Source organism: Rhipicephalus microplus, unplaced genomic scaffold (assembly GCF_043290135.1).
Source record: "Rhipicephalus microplus isolate Deutch F79 unplaced genomic scaffold, USDA_Rmic scaffold_16, whole genome shotgun sequence".
NCBI lineage: Eukaryota > Metazoa > Arthropoda > Arachnida > Ixodida > Ixodidae > Rhipicephalus > Rhipicephalus microplus.
Genome location: NW_027464589.1, coordinates 5,742,607 through 5,762,283, shown reverse-complemented (window position 1 = coordinate 5,762,283; position 19,677 = coordinate 5,742,607). Strand labels below are relative to the sequence as shown.

The 19,677-nt window shown below is 43.8% G+C and overlaps 1 protein-coding gene across 10 annotated transcripts in view; it reads right to left on the bottom strand.

The window, feature by feature from the left end:
• Window positions 1–19,677, bottom strand: part of LOC119166653 (uncharacterized) — a 288,262-nt gene that overhangs the window by 66,224 nt on the left and 202,361 nt on the right. For all 10 annotated transcript variants that reach the window (XM_075883322.1, XM_075883325.1, XM_075883329.1 and 7 more), the window contains one exon: window positions 6,850–6,968. In XM_075883322.1, coding sequence (XP_075739437.1) covers window positions 6,850–6,968 — 119 coding nt within the window. The remainder of the gene's footprint in view (window positions 1–6,849; window positions 6,969–19,677) is intronic.

Below are 19,677 nucleotides of genomic sequence, written 5' to 3'. Positions count from 1 at the left end.
TTGGATCTAGATGTACTTTAGATGGTTGCTACGAAGTGTCTGTCAGTCCTTCGTGCTGTTTTTTCTTCGCATATTTTTTTTTTCGCACAGGCTTAGGTGTGTTTGGTTTTTTTCGACGTCTTTACATTAGGCATATCTGTTTATTGCTGGTTTCAAGATATCACGATTGCAATAATCGTTTATTACATCATCAAAATGTTCATGCGTGCACGTGCGGTGAATGAAATGGTCTGCGTGTGTCCTTCAAGAGCCTATATATTGTGAATGCTTCATGAAAATAAACTTAGTTGTGAGTTGGTGCTTTTTCTGTCTTTTCCCGTTCTTCTCATTGGCAACCTTGCACCACTGATGTATGCCAGCACTGCAAGAAGGCGCGAGCCACCCAGAGACACCTCCTTTGGGACTGTGCACCACCGCCGGGTAACCAAGAAGTAATGCCAACTGCCATAAGCAGCAAAATTATCAGCCGAGAGCCAGGCAATCAAAGAGACGTGGTCCAGCACGTGCTTAGCATCCTGGAACGCCAGCGGCCGAAAGCGGCGCCCCCATGGGTTTTACGCGAGTAGGTTGCTGCTCCGGGACGTCCGAGCACGCTAGTGTCTCGCTTTCATCCCCCTACCCCTTCCCCCTTTATGCCGGATCGTCAATAAAGTTGTTTCACTCACTCACTCAACCTTGCACCACGTATTTCAGCCTTATATGTACCAACTAGCCCAACATAACGTACTGTTATGTTATTAAGCTTTGCCTTACTATAGTCATGTATTTTTTAACTGCAACTCCACAAAAAGTAAGCGGGTTGTTAAGTTGGTGTTGTAGCATCTTACGATCACTAAAGCCATCTATTAAGTAATAGGCCTTACGGTATCAAGATAATTTGTTAATAGCAGATCTAGAATATTGGAACCACGAGAGGGTTGCTTAACCACTTGAAACAAATTGAAATCCAAGGTTAGGTTAACAAAATCCTTCTCGGTATGGCAAGAGGAAGACAAAAGGGGCCAGTCAATATTTGGGAAATTGAAATCACCGTACAGATACATGTGAGTGGCAGGACACTGTTTAGAAACCTCGCATAGACTTTCCCTTAGCTATTCCACGAAGGAAGGACCATAATCTCGTAGACGATAACAAGACGATAGTATTTGACTGAAGGGTGATGAACAAACAACCCAAATAATTTCGAAAGCCGAGTTAGTATGCACACGTGAAGATACAATGTTTTTGTTAACGGCAACCAAGACGCCGCCACCTTGTTTTTCCGTTCTATTGCACCCATAAATGGTATACTGTTTGTCGTTATCCAGAACTTCTTTGTTAAGTATTTCGGGATTTAGCCTTGTTTCTGTAAGTACCAGGATGTCAGAGCAACTGTTCTCTAAAAAAGAGCACAGTTGATCTCGTTTAGGCAAAATACTGCATATGTTATTAAACGATAAAGAAAGCCGATAGGGTGACACCGATAAACGAGGTTTATTCATGTGTAAGGGTTTTTGCTTTTGTAGCTATCTAATGCATGTCATGACTGTGTCAGACATCTTAGAGTATGCATAGATTGCACTTTTATGTGCAGTTTATCTATAGCTTAAAAGGTTTGTTCTGTGCTCTTGCAAAAGCTACTAATTTTTCCCTTGGCTTACACATTAATGGCAAAAAATCTTCACGAATTGAGAATTCCGCTCCTTTGTGTTTATGCGCAGATGCGAAGGTAGCTTGTTTATCCTTAAAATATTTAGGTTTCGCAAAGATGGGTCGTCGTTTACCTGGAGCGAATTCGCCAATTTTATGAACCCTCTCGAACTGCGTGCTATTTAGTGTTACACCTAGTCTCTCAGAACAGAAGGTCACTGTTTTGTTCAGTGTTGGCCCAATCTTCCGGGTGGTCATCGTCAATACTGAAAAGCAAGTTGTTCTGCCACAGCCTATTCACGGTGTCCTCCCACCTCACAGTGATAATACTCAGTTGGTCAGCTATGTTACACAGCGGTAAACTAGCTGCGCCAGGCTCTGCGGCACCAGGAAAAATGAGGGTAGTTTCAAAGCTATTAACTCTATCGGTAAGCAGTTTGATTTCATCATCAGTTGCTTCCTGTTAGCCTGAAGCCCTCTCCACTCGTCTAAAACCGCCGCCTGTCCAGCTTCAATTCTACAAACTATCTCAAGAACAGTTGCAAGGGTGACCACACCTGACTCGAAACCAACAACAACATTTTGAGCACAACGCGGCTCATACGCAAAAGGAAACCTTTAGCCTATATGTGGAACCTGTAGCTTATATGTGGAAAGCAGTGGAGACTGCCACAAGCTAATCCAGGCTCGTAAGGCGCAGGCAAGTAGATGCCTCCCACTTGAATAAGCAAGTATATATGCTTAGGAAATATGTAAGCAAGTATATACACTTAAGAAGGGGTAGATGTAATGTCCAAAGTCGACACTAGGTGACTATAGCTGTGTTGAATTGCCATCAAGCCACCTTTTACTATATCTACCACCTCTAACTATACATATTGTACGTTCCATATATATATATATTTTTTCACTTACACCACCGGTGACACCCACGGGCTCTTTGAAGGCTGGATAATGTCGTCGCGGAGCATTTCATCAACTTGTGTCTTTATTGACTTGCGTTCTCGCGTCGAAACTCTGTAAGGACTCTAACGGAGTGGCCTGGCATTTTCTTCTATTACAATTCGATGTTTCGCGACAGGGGTCTGCCAAATTCTCGATGAGGAAAAGCAGTTCCTGTATTTCAGCAGCAGGTTTTTGAGCTGCTCTTGTTCATGCGTCGGAAGGCTCAGATCAACGTTGAAAGCTGGTTGAAAGGTTTCAATCATCGGAGTAAATTCGGCGGAATCCATGAGGGCGAAAGCATTTCCGACTTCCAGTAATTCTTTGATGAGGGCAACCATTGTGCCTTCGCTCACATGCTTGTACTCGTTGCTGAAGTTCGTGAGCATCACTGCTCCGTTCCCTCCTCGCAGCTCAGCTATTGCTCTAGTGACGCGTAAATTGCTCTGCAAACGGGTGAATGCGCATTCCGCATGAATGGGTAGCTGCACAATCAAACATAGAAGGCTATTCGTAGCATGTGCGATAGCCGTCGTTTATTTGGTCCCGTTGTGATGCGGCAAGATATATGTTGGGCAAACAGGCCGGTGCCTGAATGAGCGTTTAAAGGAGCATCATTACAATGTATACTCAGCTGCGCAAGGTCACTTGGGCATCCATTGTAGAGATTGTGCTTGCAGACCGGAATACAAAAAGTGCACTGTTGTAGCTAAACACCATCACCAGCTAACATGAGAGATTATGGAGGCCAATGAAATGCAAATGCTGGGTGATCGATGTATCAGCATGCCTTCTCTTACTCTAAAAAAGAAATCGAGTTTCTGGCTTTGACACAATAGATCATAAATTTGTGCTGAGCTGTGGTGTTGTAACCACATAATAAGATGATGATTGCCTTGCTGTGATGCAATAGGTTGCGCGATTGCACGGTGATGTTCTGTCATGGGTATATAATTCCAACGCTTGTCCTCTCTTCCTTTCTGTTTATTCATGTGCTTGAACTGACAGTTATACAATAAAATTTCAGTTGAAGTCAGCGCTCTTTCTGTTTTTGCCTCTTCTGTAGTTACGTCGTAACTACTCGTAGTCTTGCGCTGCGCAAATATGTTGATTCCCAATCACTAACTAGCCCAAGCATCTGTCTTATCAGGCTTAAGAAGCCCACACAGAGAATTACATCTCTCGTGCAATGCTGTAGTGTAAATCTTGTTATTATTGGTGACTCTAGCTGTACAGATTCCTGAAGGCGTAACTAGGTGACCTCCAGCAGTATGAAATTTGTAGCCTTCCCAGGCTGTCCTAACTTTCTTCAACTTCATGGCGAACGTCCCACTGATGACAAAATAGTCGGCTCCGGTGTCAACGAGAGCTGTGACGCTGTGGTCGTCGATGAAAACGCCGAGGTCTCAAGTTCATTGCCTTGTGTTGCAGTTGGGTCATGGCGTCAGATTATGGCTACGACGATTTGTACCACTGCTTCAACGTTGCGTCGTCAGGTATTCCGCTGGTCCCGAAGTATCGACGTTGGAGCTGCCTTTGGAAACCGGCACGTTTTCGAGGCTCTTGTGCGTCGCCGTCGGTGGCGGAGAAGGAGGATCTTCGGCAGTTCGTCACTCAGCAACCCCACCTCCATCGGTTGCTGCCCTTAGTTTTCCCGATACGAGCTAGGCGACCGGCCCCTGTTTGTGCTAGTGTACTGCGGACGCTGCGGTGGCATGTAGCGGCCTGGTGAGGGTGAACGAGATGATCCTCAAGGTGTACTCGCGCTCCGGCAAGACATTCGACGATTTCACATGGTTTTTCACCCTGCTACAGACCTGGTGCGTCGATGGCGAAACCATGTAGTTCCATCTGGCCATACTGGCAGCTGCGGTACGTGTGCCTGGCTTCACCGCAGTGGAAGCACAGTGGGCGGTGGTCAGGGGCGCGCCAGACAACAGTCTTCCCCGAAGCATAGCGCTGGCCGGGCGGTGGGCGGTACGGCGTCCACGGTGGTGGTGGCGGTGCCTGGCGGAAGAACTGCGACGGGGCAGTGTTCTGACGATAATGTAGAGGAGCACTGTGGTGCACTGCAGCGGTGTAGCTCATTGCTTCTGCTTCAGGCTGCAATGCTTAGGGGATTCCAAGCGCTTGCTGGACTTCTTGACTACAGCGTCAGTGATAGAGTCCACTCTAGGCTGCGATTCCAGAAACGTCTTACGCAGCTCTTTACGTACGACCGCTCGGATGGTCCCATGCAGGTCGTTGGTGCTGAAGGCTTGAACTTCGGCGTATCCCGCAGTCACGCCACATGGACAAGTTAACTCGTGAACTAGCTGAAGCGTAATTTATTAGAAAACATGGTGACGGATGCATGAGCCAACCTTCGGTGGCCTTGCATGACAAAGAGTTTGCGCTTTTAGATAAGGGTTAGCCATTTTATCATTGTACCTTCTTTTTATCAGACCATTCCCCAGAATATGTCACGTCGCTCACGTTTGCTGTTAAAAGGTTGCCTGTTGTATATATTATCATGTGTGCTGCGAATAATAAAATTCAGTTGGTAGTCAGCGCTCGTGTTGTCCTCTTTGCTTTCTTTGCTTCGCCTTTCGTCTATTTCTTCTAGCACCTTTGTGCTCGCGCTGCAGCCCTTATTACCATTCATTCAAGAAGTCTTGCATCATGAACAACTTGGACGGCACTGAAGATGATCTGCTGTGGGACCCCGAGAGTGACGGCTCGAATGGAACGCCAGACTCGAGTGGTGCAACGGACTCGAGCAGCAGTGATAGCGACTGATTTGCTACATGAGTGGTGGTTTCATTGTGTGCATCTATTTTTCCTTTTAATGTCTTTGAATTATGATGCAATTTCTTGCATCAACCACGTTGATAAGTTGTCCCAAAAGGGAATTGGGCTGTGCAATCATTTATCGATTTCTTGAATCTAAGCACCCCCCTAACTTTTAATATTGCAATCATGAAAAAAAAAGAGGGTTGCTTATAATCGAGTAAATACAATGCATGTAAGAAAATGGTTGATAAGAAAATGGGTTGATAAAAAAAATGCATTCGAGGTACCCTGCATATAAAATACATCTCATATAAAGACAAAAATTGCTGCCCAGGGCATACCTCTTATAAAGAGATTTAACTGTAAATGTGAAAGCAATATAATCAATACCACAAAGTGCATGGCTTCTAAAATAACATCAAACACCCCTGTCACAATACCATTTGAGCCCCATTGGAGACTGCCACAAGCTAATCCAGGTGTCATAATATATGGTGCGCGCGGGTTGAAATGTGCAAAAACAAAACAGTACGCCGTGCGGTGGCGACTTGTGTGGCCTTTTGAATGTGTGCGCCGTGCGGGGGCGAATCGCGTATGTGTTGTGCAATGGCGACTTGTGTGGCCTTTTGAATGTGTGCGCCGTGTGTGGGCGAATCGCATATGTGCCGTGCGGTGGCGAAGAGGACAGCGATCGTGTGCGCCGCGTGTCTTGAGACTTGTGTAGGCCGTGCACGAGAGTCGGAATTGCAAGGCTGGGCTCTCTTTCGCTGGGCGTCCAGTCCATGGGAGAACCCGGAGCCCTACCTCCTGCTGCCTCGACTTAGAGCGCTCCCACCTGTTCCGCTACGAGGAGATCGGGCCAGGGAACGTGCACGAGGCCAGGCCAAGGTCTTGACGCTGTGGGCAGACGGGCACACGCAGGGTTCGGCCCACGAGCTCGCACAGGCCGAGGGCGTCCACCGTGGAGCGGGTGCCTTGGGCGCAGAGTCCCGGCATCAACGACCACAGAGTGGACCTTCTTGACTTAACGCGGCCAGACCAAACAGCGAGCTACGGCATTGGACAGACGGTCTACGCACGATGCCTTCAACTCGGCAACTTCATCGGCTCTGACAACAAACTGTACGCTACTGCTTGACTATTTCGCGTAACAGCCCTCATGTCGAAATTAACCGTTTTTCTCTATTCGTTGAGACCTGTTGTGTCTGTAAAGGTGTCTTACGCGTGTTTGTCCACCTGCGTGCTGCGTTATTCTTTCTGGAGCGAATCCTGAACCCATGTTAACATCACACCAGCCTCGTAGTGCATAGGCAAACAGATGCCTCCCACTTGAATAAGCAAGTCAGAGTGTTTCATTCAAGAGCAAAATGTATTTGGATATTTTTTTTAGTTGCATCTCTCTGAATGGAAATACAACCTAACACCTTTTATATGGAACATACCACATGTAATGAAATAAAGCTGTCAAGTTCCTAGAATGAGAGCGTAGGCAGCAATGCAGGTTACCGCAATAATGGAGAGGCACAGCTGTGCTGATGGCTCGGCATTCTGTATGCCCTCAGTGGCCCTTTGGCAAATGGCTCGCACGAGTTCCATCAGCTGGTGGGAGCTAAGAGTGTTTGGGTCTGCAAACAGAAACAGCAGAAAAAATGTGAGCAGATGCGGGGGCCAGCGTTTTGACAAGTGGGGCAATCACTTTTACTGAAACAATAAATCACAAGAGTGGAAGCTTGGGCTAGTTGGTGCGTAGTCATATTTGCAAGATGTTTCAGTGTGCGAACAAAGGAAAAAGGACAGGGTAGACAGAAAGAGCGCTCTTTCTGTCTACCCTGTCCTTTTTCCTTTGTTCGCACGCTGAAACATCTTGCAAATATGGAAACAATAAATATTTTCTTGCCTTACAAGTGGAGAATTTCTCACAAGTTTCACTTTATGTCATTGTGGGTATCACTGATATATACTATAACCCACATGAGAGTTGAGACTATCTACATTTCTCAAGACAGATTTCCCAGGTTGCCAGTTAAGATGCTGGAGCCCCATGAAAAATCTTGCCAGTAGTCCTGACCTTCTGAGACTCCTTCTCTTGGTGTGGGCTGGTAAACTATCATACAAGAAAAACTTGATAATTTCGAGAAGTGGATTTTGGATGTTTTTGGCAAAACACCACAGTAACATCCATAGAAGTCTGTTTCAAACATTACCATGCTAAAGCTAGCCTGTAATGACAGGAATTATGTAGAATTTCAGAAGTCACACGATAGTTTTCTGACTGCAAGAAAAAAATAGCTTTCCATTTCATAAAGCTTATATGAAGTTACAAAAATTGGCCCCGTATCTGCATGTTATCTGCAAATGTCATCGAAAGATGATAGTCTTGCGGGTGCAGAGAGTGAACAAAACATTTATTTGATGTTCTGCACAAAAAAATTAATGAATGGTATTCTGGAGGCGCTGCGTTAGAGTGCCTTGAGCGTGTAGCGGAGGCGAACGAGCGCTCGAGGCACGTTAGCCGCGAGTGCCATCTGCCAGTTATCTTCGAAAACAAAGGAAGGCATGCGCGCCTGCGGAGAAAGTTGCATGCCATTCTCGGAGGCGATAAAGTGTACAACGCGAAGCGACGAGAAGGTGCCACCACCGTGTCGTTTCAGCAAAGCGTTGGTAACACTTGCCTTTTTGAGCACCACGTTGCATTGTCAGCGCAGTGTGTTTAATGCTAAGGTCCTTAGAATTACTTGTGTGTGCCTTCTCTAGTATAAAGGCACACATAAAAAACATCGACGTGTTGTTATGGTACCTCAGATATGCGCAATGATTGCTTTTTAATTGACAATCGCACAAGTATGAAGGCTAAAGCTTGAGCAACAATGGTGGGCGCTGCGGCTGGGGTCGGCTGTTTCAAGTACCCGGTGCCCTTAAAAGTGAATAAACAGACAAACGTACAGACAGACAGACCAAAATTTTTGCGTCGAAGGTCCTCAAGAAAGACTACCGCCTTTAAAACACCCGCCTCAATAATACGGCGCCTAGCTTCTGACCTAGAGATTGCAGGTTCAAACAATGCTAGTGGCCTGTGTACCATGCAACTTCATTACCCGGTAAAGAGCACCGGATGGCTTAAATGTTTAGAGTGCTCCACTAAAGCAAGCCTACACAGCAGCATTACCATTTGTGGCTGCATTGTGCCAAACTGGCAACTTTTGACCATGTCTGGTAATGATAATTTCGAGTTGGCTCCATAACTACTTTCAGACTATATCTTAAGTGCTGTTTTAGTGCCTTAAGTACCCATTTTCTCCATTATTTGCAGATAAAATACATTGTTTTTAAGCTTTCTTTTCTTCTTTTGTCGTTTCAGCATGAACTCATCAGCTTTTTGTATGTAGCATTGTCTATTGCTGAATCATATATTTTAATGAGAACAACATTTTTGGTAGCATGTCATCCCATCTAATAGCTAAATTAATAGCTAAACTATTAGATGGGATGACATGCTACCAAAAATGTTTCCTCCTCATGAGTTGCAATGCACATTTTTTTAAAGGGCCAGTCAACAGGGTCCAAAGGGTCCAAATGTTTTTACACCACCCAAACAAGCTCGGCGATTCGTAGAGTAGGTCGCAGCGGTCACATTTTCTGAATATTACAGGGCTGCGCACTGTAACATCTTTTTCTGTGCCTGACGACCAATCCTCCTTCCAAGCACAAAGAGGGCGATCGGTGACTTGAGGCGGCACTCATCTTGCCAATTTGTTTAAACCAGGTCTCAACAAGCAGTAGTGAAGTTACAGCTACAAAACTGCCCCTTGTTTCTTGGCACTGCGAGAATACAGTTTTGGCCTCGCAGTTGTCGCACATACATTGCTCGCTGAACTACAGCTCAGCGTAGCTCTTGCACGCGCGTGCTTTGCCCTCAAGATGAGCAACACAGAGAAAAAGCGTTGCTTTGTGGGCGGAGTCAGGACGACGGGCTACGCCTTCCCCTCCATATGAGGAAAATTGGTGGTGAGGCCGCGCGAAAATTAGAAATCAGCTGAAACCAATGTTCTGACCCCTGTAACTTCTTCATTACAGCACGTATTCACAAAATTCTTGTGGCAGCATGTTCACGAAGCAAAAGTGCACATATTTTTCTTTATAACAATATTTGGACCTTGGGGTTGTTTACTGGCCCTTCAAGTATATAGTATAGCTGTTCCTTCCTTAGATTGAATAGTAGCATATTTATTAAAGTGAAATCAGTATTATGACTCTGATGAGCTCAAGATGTTCTCATCTACACTGGCACCACTGTTATTACTCTTCTAGGTCAACAACTTCACTGATTGCACAGAAGAGGGAGTAAAATTATGGCCCTTCCCCAATGACTTCATTAGCCCTTTAAGTATATAGTATAGCTGTTCCTTGCTTAGATTGAATAGTAGCATATTTATTAAAGTGAACTCAGTATTATTTATTTATTTATTTATTTATTTATGACTCTGATGAGCCCAATATGTTCTCATCTACACTGACACCACTGTTATTACTCTTTTAGGTCAACGACTTCACTGATTGCACAAAAGAGGGAGTAAAATTATGGCCCTTCGCCAAAGACTTGGTTAGTTACACTTGCGCGTAAGGAGTCAACGATCAGCTTAAATTAAATAATACACTCAACAAGATCACTCATTGGTGTGGTAGGTGGGGAATGGAAATTAATGTCAAAAAACTAAATGCATGATCATAACTCATAGGAAGACGATTATTATATTCAGTTATAAACTAATGGAACAGACTTGGTTAAGTATCTGTGCACGATCTTTACAAGAGTCACGAGGTGGAATGTTCACATTGAAAACACTGGCACTAAGGCTTTCCAAACAATAGGTTTCTTGCATAGAGAACTGTCTGCGGCTCCATTGCATGTGAAATTAACAGCCTATAAAATACTAGTGAAGACGATTCTTGAATATAGTAGTATTGTGTGGAACCCACACAAGAAAGAATTTCTACAACTACACAGTACACAAAATAAAGCATTAAGATTTATGTATTCAAAGTACTCTCAACACCAAAATGTGATGACATTTAGAAATCAATCAGCATTGCCTACCCTTGCGTGCCTGCAATACCTTGCGTGCCTGCTATAAAGTTTGGTTCAATGCGTTACCATGACGACATGAACATAATCAAACAAGATTACCCACAGCCACTGCACTGCCACTTCATCAGATCTTATCACATTAAACACATCAGGCCTCAACATACCAAATGTGACATGTTTAAATATTCACTCTTTCCACAGGCTATTGAAACTTGGAATGCATTACCAAATGGTATTGTTGAGTGTGAATCCGTGGATGAATTTATCATAAAACTGGAAGCCTTTTTTGATAGTACATAAGCATGTACTCCGCAATGTTAATGTCTGCCGGAGCTTGTGCCACAATGTGGTAATTCTTGATCTCTGATGTCATTTTTGTTATTTTCTGAAGAGTGTTATTTACTGAATCTATTTTTTATAAAAGCATTTGCATTGTATGACTAATGTTACGATTGGCATAAGCATTCTCTTTTCTTACACGGGAGCGAAAAGTTTATGTTGCTTGCTAAAATGGTTCCTGTCCAAGCTACGTTTTGTTTTGCTGTCCAAGTTACACGTTTGTTCATTTCTACTATTCTCATGCTCATTTTAGCTTCTTTCAACCATTTCAAATATGGGCCTGTAGAAAGGCCTACAGTGTTGTTAAATAAATAAAACAAACACTCCCGTTGCAGTCAGCATTGTTGTTTGTTTGTCTTTTTCATTCACTTTTGCAAGAAGCATCAGGGTCTCATGGGGAGCATGATACGAAGGCTAAAAGACAGGGTGGGAGAAGATTCTAGCAGAGACAAGGCAAAAGCTTGCGAAGGAAAAAAAACTTTTCAATTCAAAGCAAAAACAAAACAAGAACAAAGCATGTGGACAAAAAAGCCCTCGGTGCTAGATGTAGGGCTTCTTATAACAAGTGTTGCTAGATTCGCTTCAGTTTGCAAGCCCAACCCAAACTGTGTGCAGAAATAACTCTGTCTTTGATCTCTTTTTAAACTGTGCAACTGCATGCCATCCCTGTCAGCTGCCCAACAACTTCACTCACTTGTCTTTGCGGTTGCCCGCTCTGAAGGCATTGCAAGCGCATTAGTGCAAATGAGTTCTGCGGAAGGTGAGGGAAAAAGTGCATTCAGCACTTTTCCCCTTCGAGCTTTTATTAAGCGCATTCAGTTAACAACAAGTCACTTTGTATTTTCTATGCAGTAGAGATTGGTCTGAAAGACGGCAAATCACCAAATCATGATAAAGCGAACATTCAAATGAGGGCATGAGATGTGCGATTCGCTTTGAATTTTATGTAAATAATCTAGTCAACCTCCTCAATGCCAAAATAGCCAGCCTTGTTTATTATTATCATGCCTTTTTGCACAGTTCACATAATTGTATACCTTATGAAATTTGCATCAAAGTTTGCTCATGACATTAGGCTTTTGCAGTCAGCGATGTCATTCTTGATCACTGTGTATGCTAGAAGATTCCATGTTCTATTCGAAAATCGATTGGCCGCTTTAGAATGCAGACAAATGAAACTGAAGAGACCACATGTTTCCACTCGCAGAACACTTGCTTAGCATGTTATAAAAAGGTTCATATTGAATAACTCAGTGACAATGATACAAAACATTTGTTTACATAATTTAGTTAGGGAGCTGAGAATCTACTGTCACTCTTTGTTCGAAAGGTCCTCTTCGGCCATCGTCTCTCTCTCCAATGGCCACTCTCTCTCCTTAGTCGTGCAGTCTGGTTCAGCAAAGGTCAGTCTGTTACTGTCAATAACCCTGTTGCCCAAACACAGAGTTCCCAGTCACCCAGCCTTTCTGTGGGAAGACAAGTGTCGATCAGAGTCCCCACGACAGTTTGGGGGAATGGGAAGAATGGGAAGATCTTTAACATAGCGTCTTGCACTCAAGGTACGTGTTGTAGCCAGGGCTCATGCAAGCTACAAGAGAAAGAATTAAAGTATATTCAAAGTACTGTCACAGATTCTACAAGGACTAAAAACACAAAGCAAGAGTTTTTTAAAGACGATAGTTTTTCTTGGGGACCTTCGACGCAAAAATTTTGGTCTGCCTGTCTGAATATTTGTCTGTTTGTCCACTTTTAACGGCTCCGGGTATTTGAAACAGTCGACCCCATCCGCAGCGCCCACCAATGTTGCTCAAGATTTAGCATTCATACTTGGGCAATTGTCAATCGATGAGCAATTATTGCACAAGTCGGGGGCACGATAACGACACGTATGCATTCTGCATGTGCATCTTTTACTAGAGAAGGCATACATAAGTAATCTTAAGGACCATAGCGCTTGTCACGCTGCGCTGACCATGTGACACAGGTCCCGCTAATTAGGGAGGCAATCGCCGGGCTAATAATAAGGGCAGAAGTATGAAAGCGCGGACAAGTATGAAAGCGCGGCAGAAGTATGAAAGCGCGGACAATTTAGAAGTGGTCCTATTTGGCGCGCCAGCGGACGCCGGCTGTGGCCCAAAGAACAAGTCAGAGCCAAGAGTAAATAAACAAAACAAATTTATATTCTCAATTATGGCAGATCAAAACGATACACAAATATGCACACTCAACAATAGTTAAATACGACATGTCACCAATCAAACAACGTACTACACAGTACAATCAGCCACACTTGAAACAACGGACACAGAAAAGAATATGCACTACAATGCAATCGCGAGCATCGAACAACCAAGACATTTAAAGACTAAAGAGTTCGAAAACTTATTCAGTTCAAAGTCTTTGGAACAAAAGTCTGAATGATACTCTTCCAAGAATCATTCACTCAAAGTCCAGCACTGTTGTCGTTCCGCTGCCACCGAACCTTCTCTTACAGAAAACCTCGCGTCTTCAATTGGCCGTTCTCTAAGCACCAAACTTCGACGGCAACACGTCAACTTCCCACGCGTTGCGATTGCAGGACGCGTCTCCGCTCTCTGGTGGTAGTCTCACACTCTTATGCTTGTAGCACGAGTCTTCACCCCTCAGGTGGAAATCCTCTTCATTACCTGCTTTGTCGCTAAGGGCAAAACCTTCGTCGATACGATACAGCGGAATGACCCTCAAACTTGCGTAAAACTTTCATCTTCTGCCTACGCACACGGGCGCAAACTTTCTTCTTCTCCTGATTTCCCTTATCCACTACTCGCTTAAATACCTTCGGCGCTAGATTCTAGAAACTCCAGACACTGCCATAATTCCAGACACTGCACCCCACTTTAAGAATATTATCACATATTATTCAAAACCACACAAACAAGTGCGAACAGTTATTACACACTTCAAGACTGCAACATAGTCCATTGCTCAAGCCACGTGACATTCACAACAGAACACTCAATACAATTGCACATTAAAATTCAATCTCACAACACATGAAATATAACCACAGGTACATGAGTACAACACTCCATCACACATTTCAAACAATACAAATGTACAAAGGTCTGTCTTTTTATTTATTTATTTATAAAATACTGCAGGCCCAAACAGGGGCCCAAGCAGGAAGAGCAAAAGGACACAAACAAAGCAAATAAAGGCAGAGAAATTGCATACTCAGCAAAAAGTAACACTGGCATGTGTACAAAAGAAACTGCAGCAAAAAATAAGGCAAAAACTACATGCCTTTTTAAAAAGTGGTACGTCAAGGTGAAGCAACAAAAGTACAAACATCAAATAAAAAGTTTTCACACACTGAAATAAGACCACATGGTAAAAGCACGTCAGACAAATATACACAAAGAGGCATGAGATAAGGCAAGTGACATTGGCTTTTTAAACTAATGATCAAGGAACAGAAGGATAACATATAATGAAGCTATAAAAATTGGTACATCATGGTCAGAAGTTCAAACAGTAACATGTTCTAAGAAATTGTCGTTATGTAAGGGGGGAAATGGTAGGTTGTTCCAGTTGGTGATAGTTTTTGGGAAGAAGGAATATTTGAAAAGATTAGTGCATGTCCGATAGGGTGTTAGTCAGCATGACGATGCCGTGTTGTTCGAGCAATAAGCGACAATGAATAAGGACTTGGGTTTAGGGCAAGGAGTTTATTTTTCAGTGCAAACAGGAATTTTAGTCTCTGTATTTTTCTGTGCAGGAGTAGTGTTTGAATACTATTCTGCATCATTAAACTAGAGGGCGAGTCACTATTACGATATTTAGAATAAATGAACCTGACAGCTTTACGCTGAATCATTTCCAGACTATCAATAATAATTTTTGTATATGGATCCCAGACAATGCTGGCGTATTCGAGTTTAGGCCAAATTAGTGATGTATAAGCCGTTAACCTTGTACTAGAGGGTGCATCCTTTAGTGTATGTCTGAGAAAACGAAGTTTTCTGAACGAAGAGTTGCATATGTTGGTAATGTGCATATTCCAATTATGGTTATTAGTTATTGTGATTCCCAGGTACTTGCACTCCTTGATTTCTGCAACAATCTCGGAACCAAGCTTGTACCCAAAAGAAAGTTTTAGATTTCTTTCTATTATTGACATATACACTGTTTTACTGAAATTTAACTGCATGCTCGACCGATCACACCAAGAAAGAACACTTTGGAAGTTATTGTTCAGCGATACTTGATCTTCATGGCTTCTAATTTTATTATAAAGTACACAATCATCCGCAAATCATCTCATTTGAATAGGGGAATGAATTTCGTTGGTTATGTCATTAATGAATATCAAGAATAACAAGGGGCCAAGGACACTGCCCTAAGGCACACCAGATGAGACTGGTAGCTTCTCAGATGAGTGGCCATTAATAGAAACAACCTGACTGCGGTTGGTCACATAGACAGCCACCCAATTAACTAAAAAAGCATTGTACAATTGTACAATCCTATGCATTATACATTACGTCACCGTAACAAACACTTTGACTCGCTCGACATACACTTGTGACACAGGATAACAACAACACAACACACTTAGGCTCAACACTGCCTAACACATTCCAATTCAACCTCAGCACCTATCCTGCTTACTTCGAGCTGCGCTTGCGCTCTTTCTTGTGGTGCTTGCTCGATTTCTTCTTATTTTTCCTCATTCGGTTCTGGCAAGCCCTTCCAATCGATGGTAACTGAGGCGGCGTCTCTGCCATCAGTGACCCTTTCGGCACAGTTAACGTGTCATAACGTTCAACTGATCTTGTCTGGTTATTCACCAGCTTTTTCACGTCACGACATTGGGCCTGGCTGGCCGACTCCCTCACCTTTTCACCATTGGTCAGTTGAGGTCATGCCGCCGTAAGTCCAGCTGCACGGCTTGTTCTCTCGTTCAACAACGATCATCTCCCAATTCACTCTCTTTTGTACCCGGGCTTCACCTTGAGCTCGGGTGAAATCCTCCGCAGTAAGCTCCTCCACTGTACCTCTCGAATGTTGGGTTGCTGGGGGCTCCATCTTTGGGTCATCACCAAAACTGTCGGGATTGTTCGTCCCCCCCCCCCCCCCGCTCCGCTGATGTTTCTGCTAATGAGGTCGTACAGGGGAGTCGTCATGCATAGGGCAGTAACCTTCCCGCTGACTAAGGGGTTTCGACCTCGATCTCTGCTTCGGGAAGCATTCAGCATTCGAACCGTACTTTCGCGTACCAAATTTCTCCGCACGATAACAGTGGAGCTACCAATGTCTCTTAACACTGTAACCTTCTTGCCCACAACATTTCCAGGCAGCGTTGGCATTCCCTTCGTAACACCGGTTGGCCGTTTTGTAGTACAGCTCCCACAATAGGAAGTTTTTTCCCATTTTTCAACTCTACGAACTCTACGAATCCATCGGTGACGTTGTCATCATCGGCTTTTGGGGCCACCTGCACACAGGCTACTTGGTGAGTTTGACTCGCTCCATTACGACATGCGTCTGCTTAGTGCCCAGTCTGACCACACTTGAAACATTTTACAACCGTAGGGCTTGTAAAGTTAGTTCGACAGCAGTTAGCACGATGACCCACTCGGTTACACAGAAAGCATCGCCTAACACACTCCAGTGCACGCTTATTTTGTTCGGATGCAGATTTCTTCGAATCTTCGAGACATTCCTCCTTAACCTTGGCCAGATTTGTGCCACCTTGCGCTTTCAAGAATTGGTCGGCCAATTCAAGCATGTCTTCAAGTGACTTAGCTATTCTTCTCTTTCAAGTACAGCGACAGGCTTGGGTGGCAACTGGTGAGAAATTGCTCTCTAATTAGGAGCTCTCTAAGCTCATCATACTCCGACGCTGTCCCTGAAAGTTCGATCCATCTGTCGAAATAATGGCTAAGTCGGGTGGCGTAATGCGTAGCCATCTCACCATCAGCTGGCTTTCCCGTCCGAAATCTGTCCCGGAAACCTTCCACAGTAAAATTAAATCGCTACAGTAAAGCAGCTTTCATTTCATCTTTTCATAGTTGGCTGCATCGGTCGGCGTCAGCCTACCATACACACTGAGCGCTTCGCCACTGAAGCAGGTACTCAAAGTAGTTGCCCATTGATGTTGGCCAATTCTGGCTCCTTGCAATCATCTCAAATTTGTGAAGGTATTCGTCAAGGTCGTCTTTCCTTTCATCAAACGTTACGAGCAGCTTGCTTGGGTTCAAGCGGAAGCCATGATCTTCCTGTTCGCTGCTTTCAACTCTAGCTTGGATGGGAGTTTCACTTTGCTGTTGCAAACGGAGCCGCTCGACTTCCATCTTGTACTGCCGCTGCCGTTCCCTTTCAGCCCTCTACGCCTCTCTTTCTTCTTTAAGCTGTCGCTCCTTTGCCTCTATTTGGGTCAGGTGCTCCCGCTAACATTCTCAGGGAAATTCGCAACTCCCTCTCCGAAGCTATTAAAAGTGCCAAGAATTTTTATTTTACTGTCAAGTTGCAAAACTTCATCAAAGAGGACCCTAAAAAATTCTGGTATTTTATTAGGGACCGTAAAAGCTCTGTAAATCGAATCAAGATTAACGGCACTATAATTGACAATCCCCAAACTATCGCGAAAAATTTCAACGACTATTTTCATAGTGTTTTTTCAACTTCTACCCGGCCTGTCTCAATTAGCATTGACGCTTCTGATTCAGATCCTAACCTCATTTCTTTCGATGGTGTCCTTAATTTACTGCTGCGATTAAAAGTTAAATCAACCCCTGGACCAGACAACATACCCAATGCATTTCTCCGGCGATATGCCGAAATATTGGCCAAGTACATTGTTGTGATCTTCCGAGCCTCAATAAGTTCAGCAACTTTACCCATCGATTGGAAATTGGCACGTGTTCTGCCCTTTGTGAAAAAGGGGGACCCAGAGTGCATACCAAACTACCGTCCCATTTCTATGACTTTCGCATGTTGCAAAATGCTAGAACATATAATTGCCACTCGTATAAACAGCTTCTTAGATGATAACCACATTTTATCTCCCTTTCAGCATGGATTTAGAAAACGGTTTTCCACAGTCACCCAGTTGGTCTCAGTTATTCATCACATTGCTTCTATTTTAGACAAAGCTGGTCAGGTCGATGTACTGTTTTTAGATTTCAGTAAAGCATTCGACCGTGTTCCCCATAACAAGCTCATCGAGAAATTGCAGACTATAGGGCTTCCAAACTACCTAGTATCCTGGGTGTCTGCTTACCTGAACGGCCGGAAACAGTATGTCGACGTCTGTGGACAGACATCACCTCATCTCCCAGTAGATTCCGGCGTACCGCAGGGTAGTGTTCTAGGTCCGCTGCTGTTTATAATTTATTGCAATGATATTGTTAATGCTATTACTGATCCGGTTAAAATAAGACTTTTTGCAGACGACTGCATTATTTTCACAGATGTACAATCGCCAGATGACCAGGTTGCTCTCGACACTGCCCTTAACAATATTCTTTCGTGGTGTAACAAATGGGGCATGGTGCTCAATTTCGATAAATCTGTTTGCCTTCGAATTACTAACAAGAAAAATCCCCTTCAGTTTTCCTATTCCTCCAAAAGCCAACCCTTAAAAGAAGTCAGTCAATACAAATACCTAGGTATAACGATAACGAATAAGTTGTCCTGGAATGCACACATTGCCGATGTTTCGTCATCGGCTTTCCGTAAACTGTGTCTTTTAAGGCACAAACTCAGAGACGCCCCGTCACAAGTGAAACTATTAGCTTATAACACTTTAATACGTCCAAAGCTTGAATACGCTTGTATTGTATGGGATCCGCATACTAAGTCTAACATATATTCTCTCGAAAAGATTCAAAGACGAGCAGTGCGTTTTATTTACTCAAAGTATGGTCGTGGTACATCAGTTACGGAACTAATGCGAGATAACGAAATCCAGACGCTACAATCGCGGCGCCAGCTTCTCCGTCTAAAATTCTTGGACTCACTAATTAACAATAAACTTGAGCTAGACCCATCACATTACGTTACCCCAGTTTCGACCAGGCAAACTCGTCATTCTCATGTCCGATCCTTAACTCCGTATTTTGCGCGGACAGATTTATTTAAGTTTTCCTTTTTTCCGAGAATTGTAACAGAATGGAATAACTTGCCTTCTGATTTCCTCCAAACCTTCGATCTTGATGAACCCAATGTTTAATTCTGTGAATCTTGACCCCCCCCCCCCCCCTCCCAATATTGCTTGATTTTTTTTTATGTTTCTCTTCTACTCGCTCTTCTTTTACACAGATGTATTTTAGTCAAGCTGTGTTACTCCTATACTGATCGCGTGCTTTTTTTGTTATGATGTTTTTTCTACTCGCTCTCCTCTTACACAGATGTATTTTAGTGAAGCTGTGTCACTCATGTACTGATATTGTGTTTGTGTTTGTGCCCCTCCTGCTTGGGCCTTTTTGGCCTGCAGTATTTCACAAATAAATAAATAAAATAAATAAATTTCTTCTCTCACCCTTTCAGCTGCCAGCTTTTCTTTCTCCGGCTCCAACTTCAATTGCTGCTCTCATTTTTCTTTCAGCTGTTGCTCCTTTGCCTCTCTTTCTTCTTCCCCCCTTTCAGCGGCCAGCCTTTCTCTCTCCAACTCAGCTGCTTTTTCTTTTTTAGCTCTGTCAGCTGCCAACGACTATCTCTCCAACTCAGCTGCTTTTTCTTCCTTGGCTCTCTCAGCTGCCAACCTCGCTCTCCACCGCCTCTTTCTTCTTCTTGCTCATCACTTCCGTAGCTTCGCACCAGAAAGACCCATCTTCTCACCAAAAGCTACAAACTTCTCCAGATCCATGGTACCTCTCAAACAAAATTCTAGCCGCGTGCACAAGATATCTGCCAACTCAGTTTAT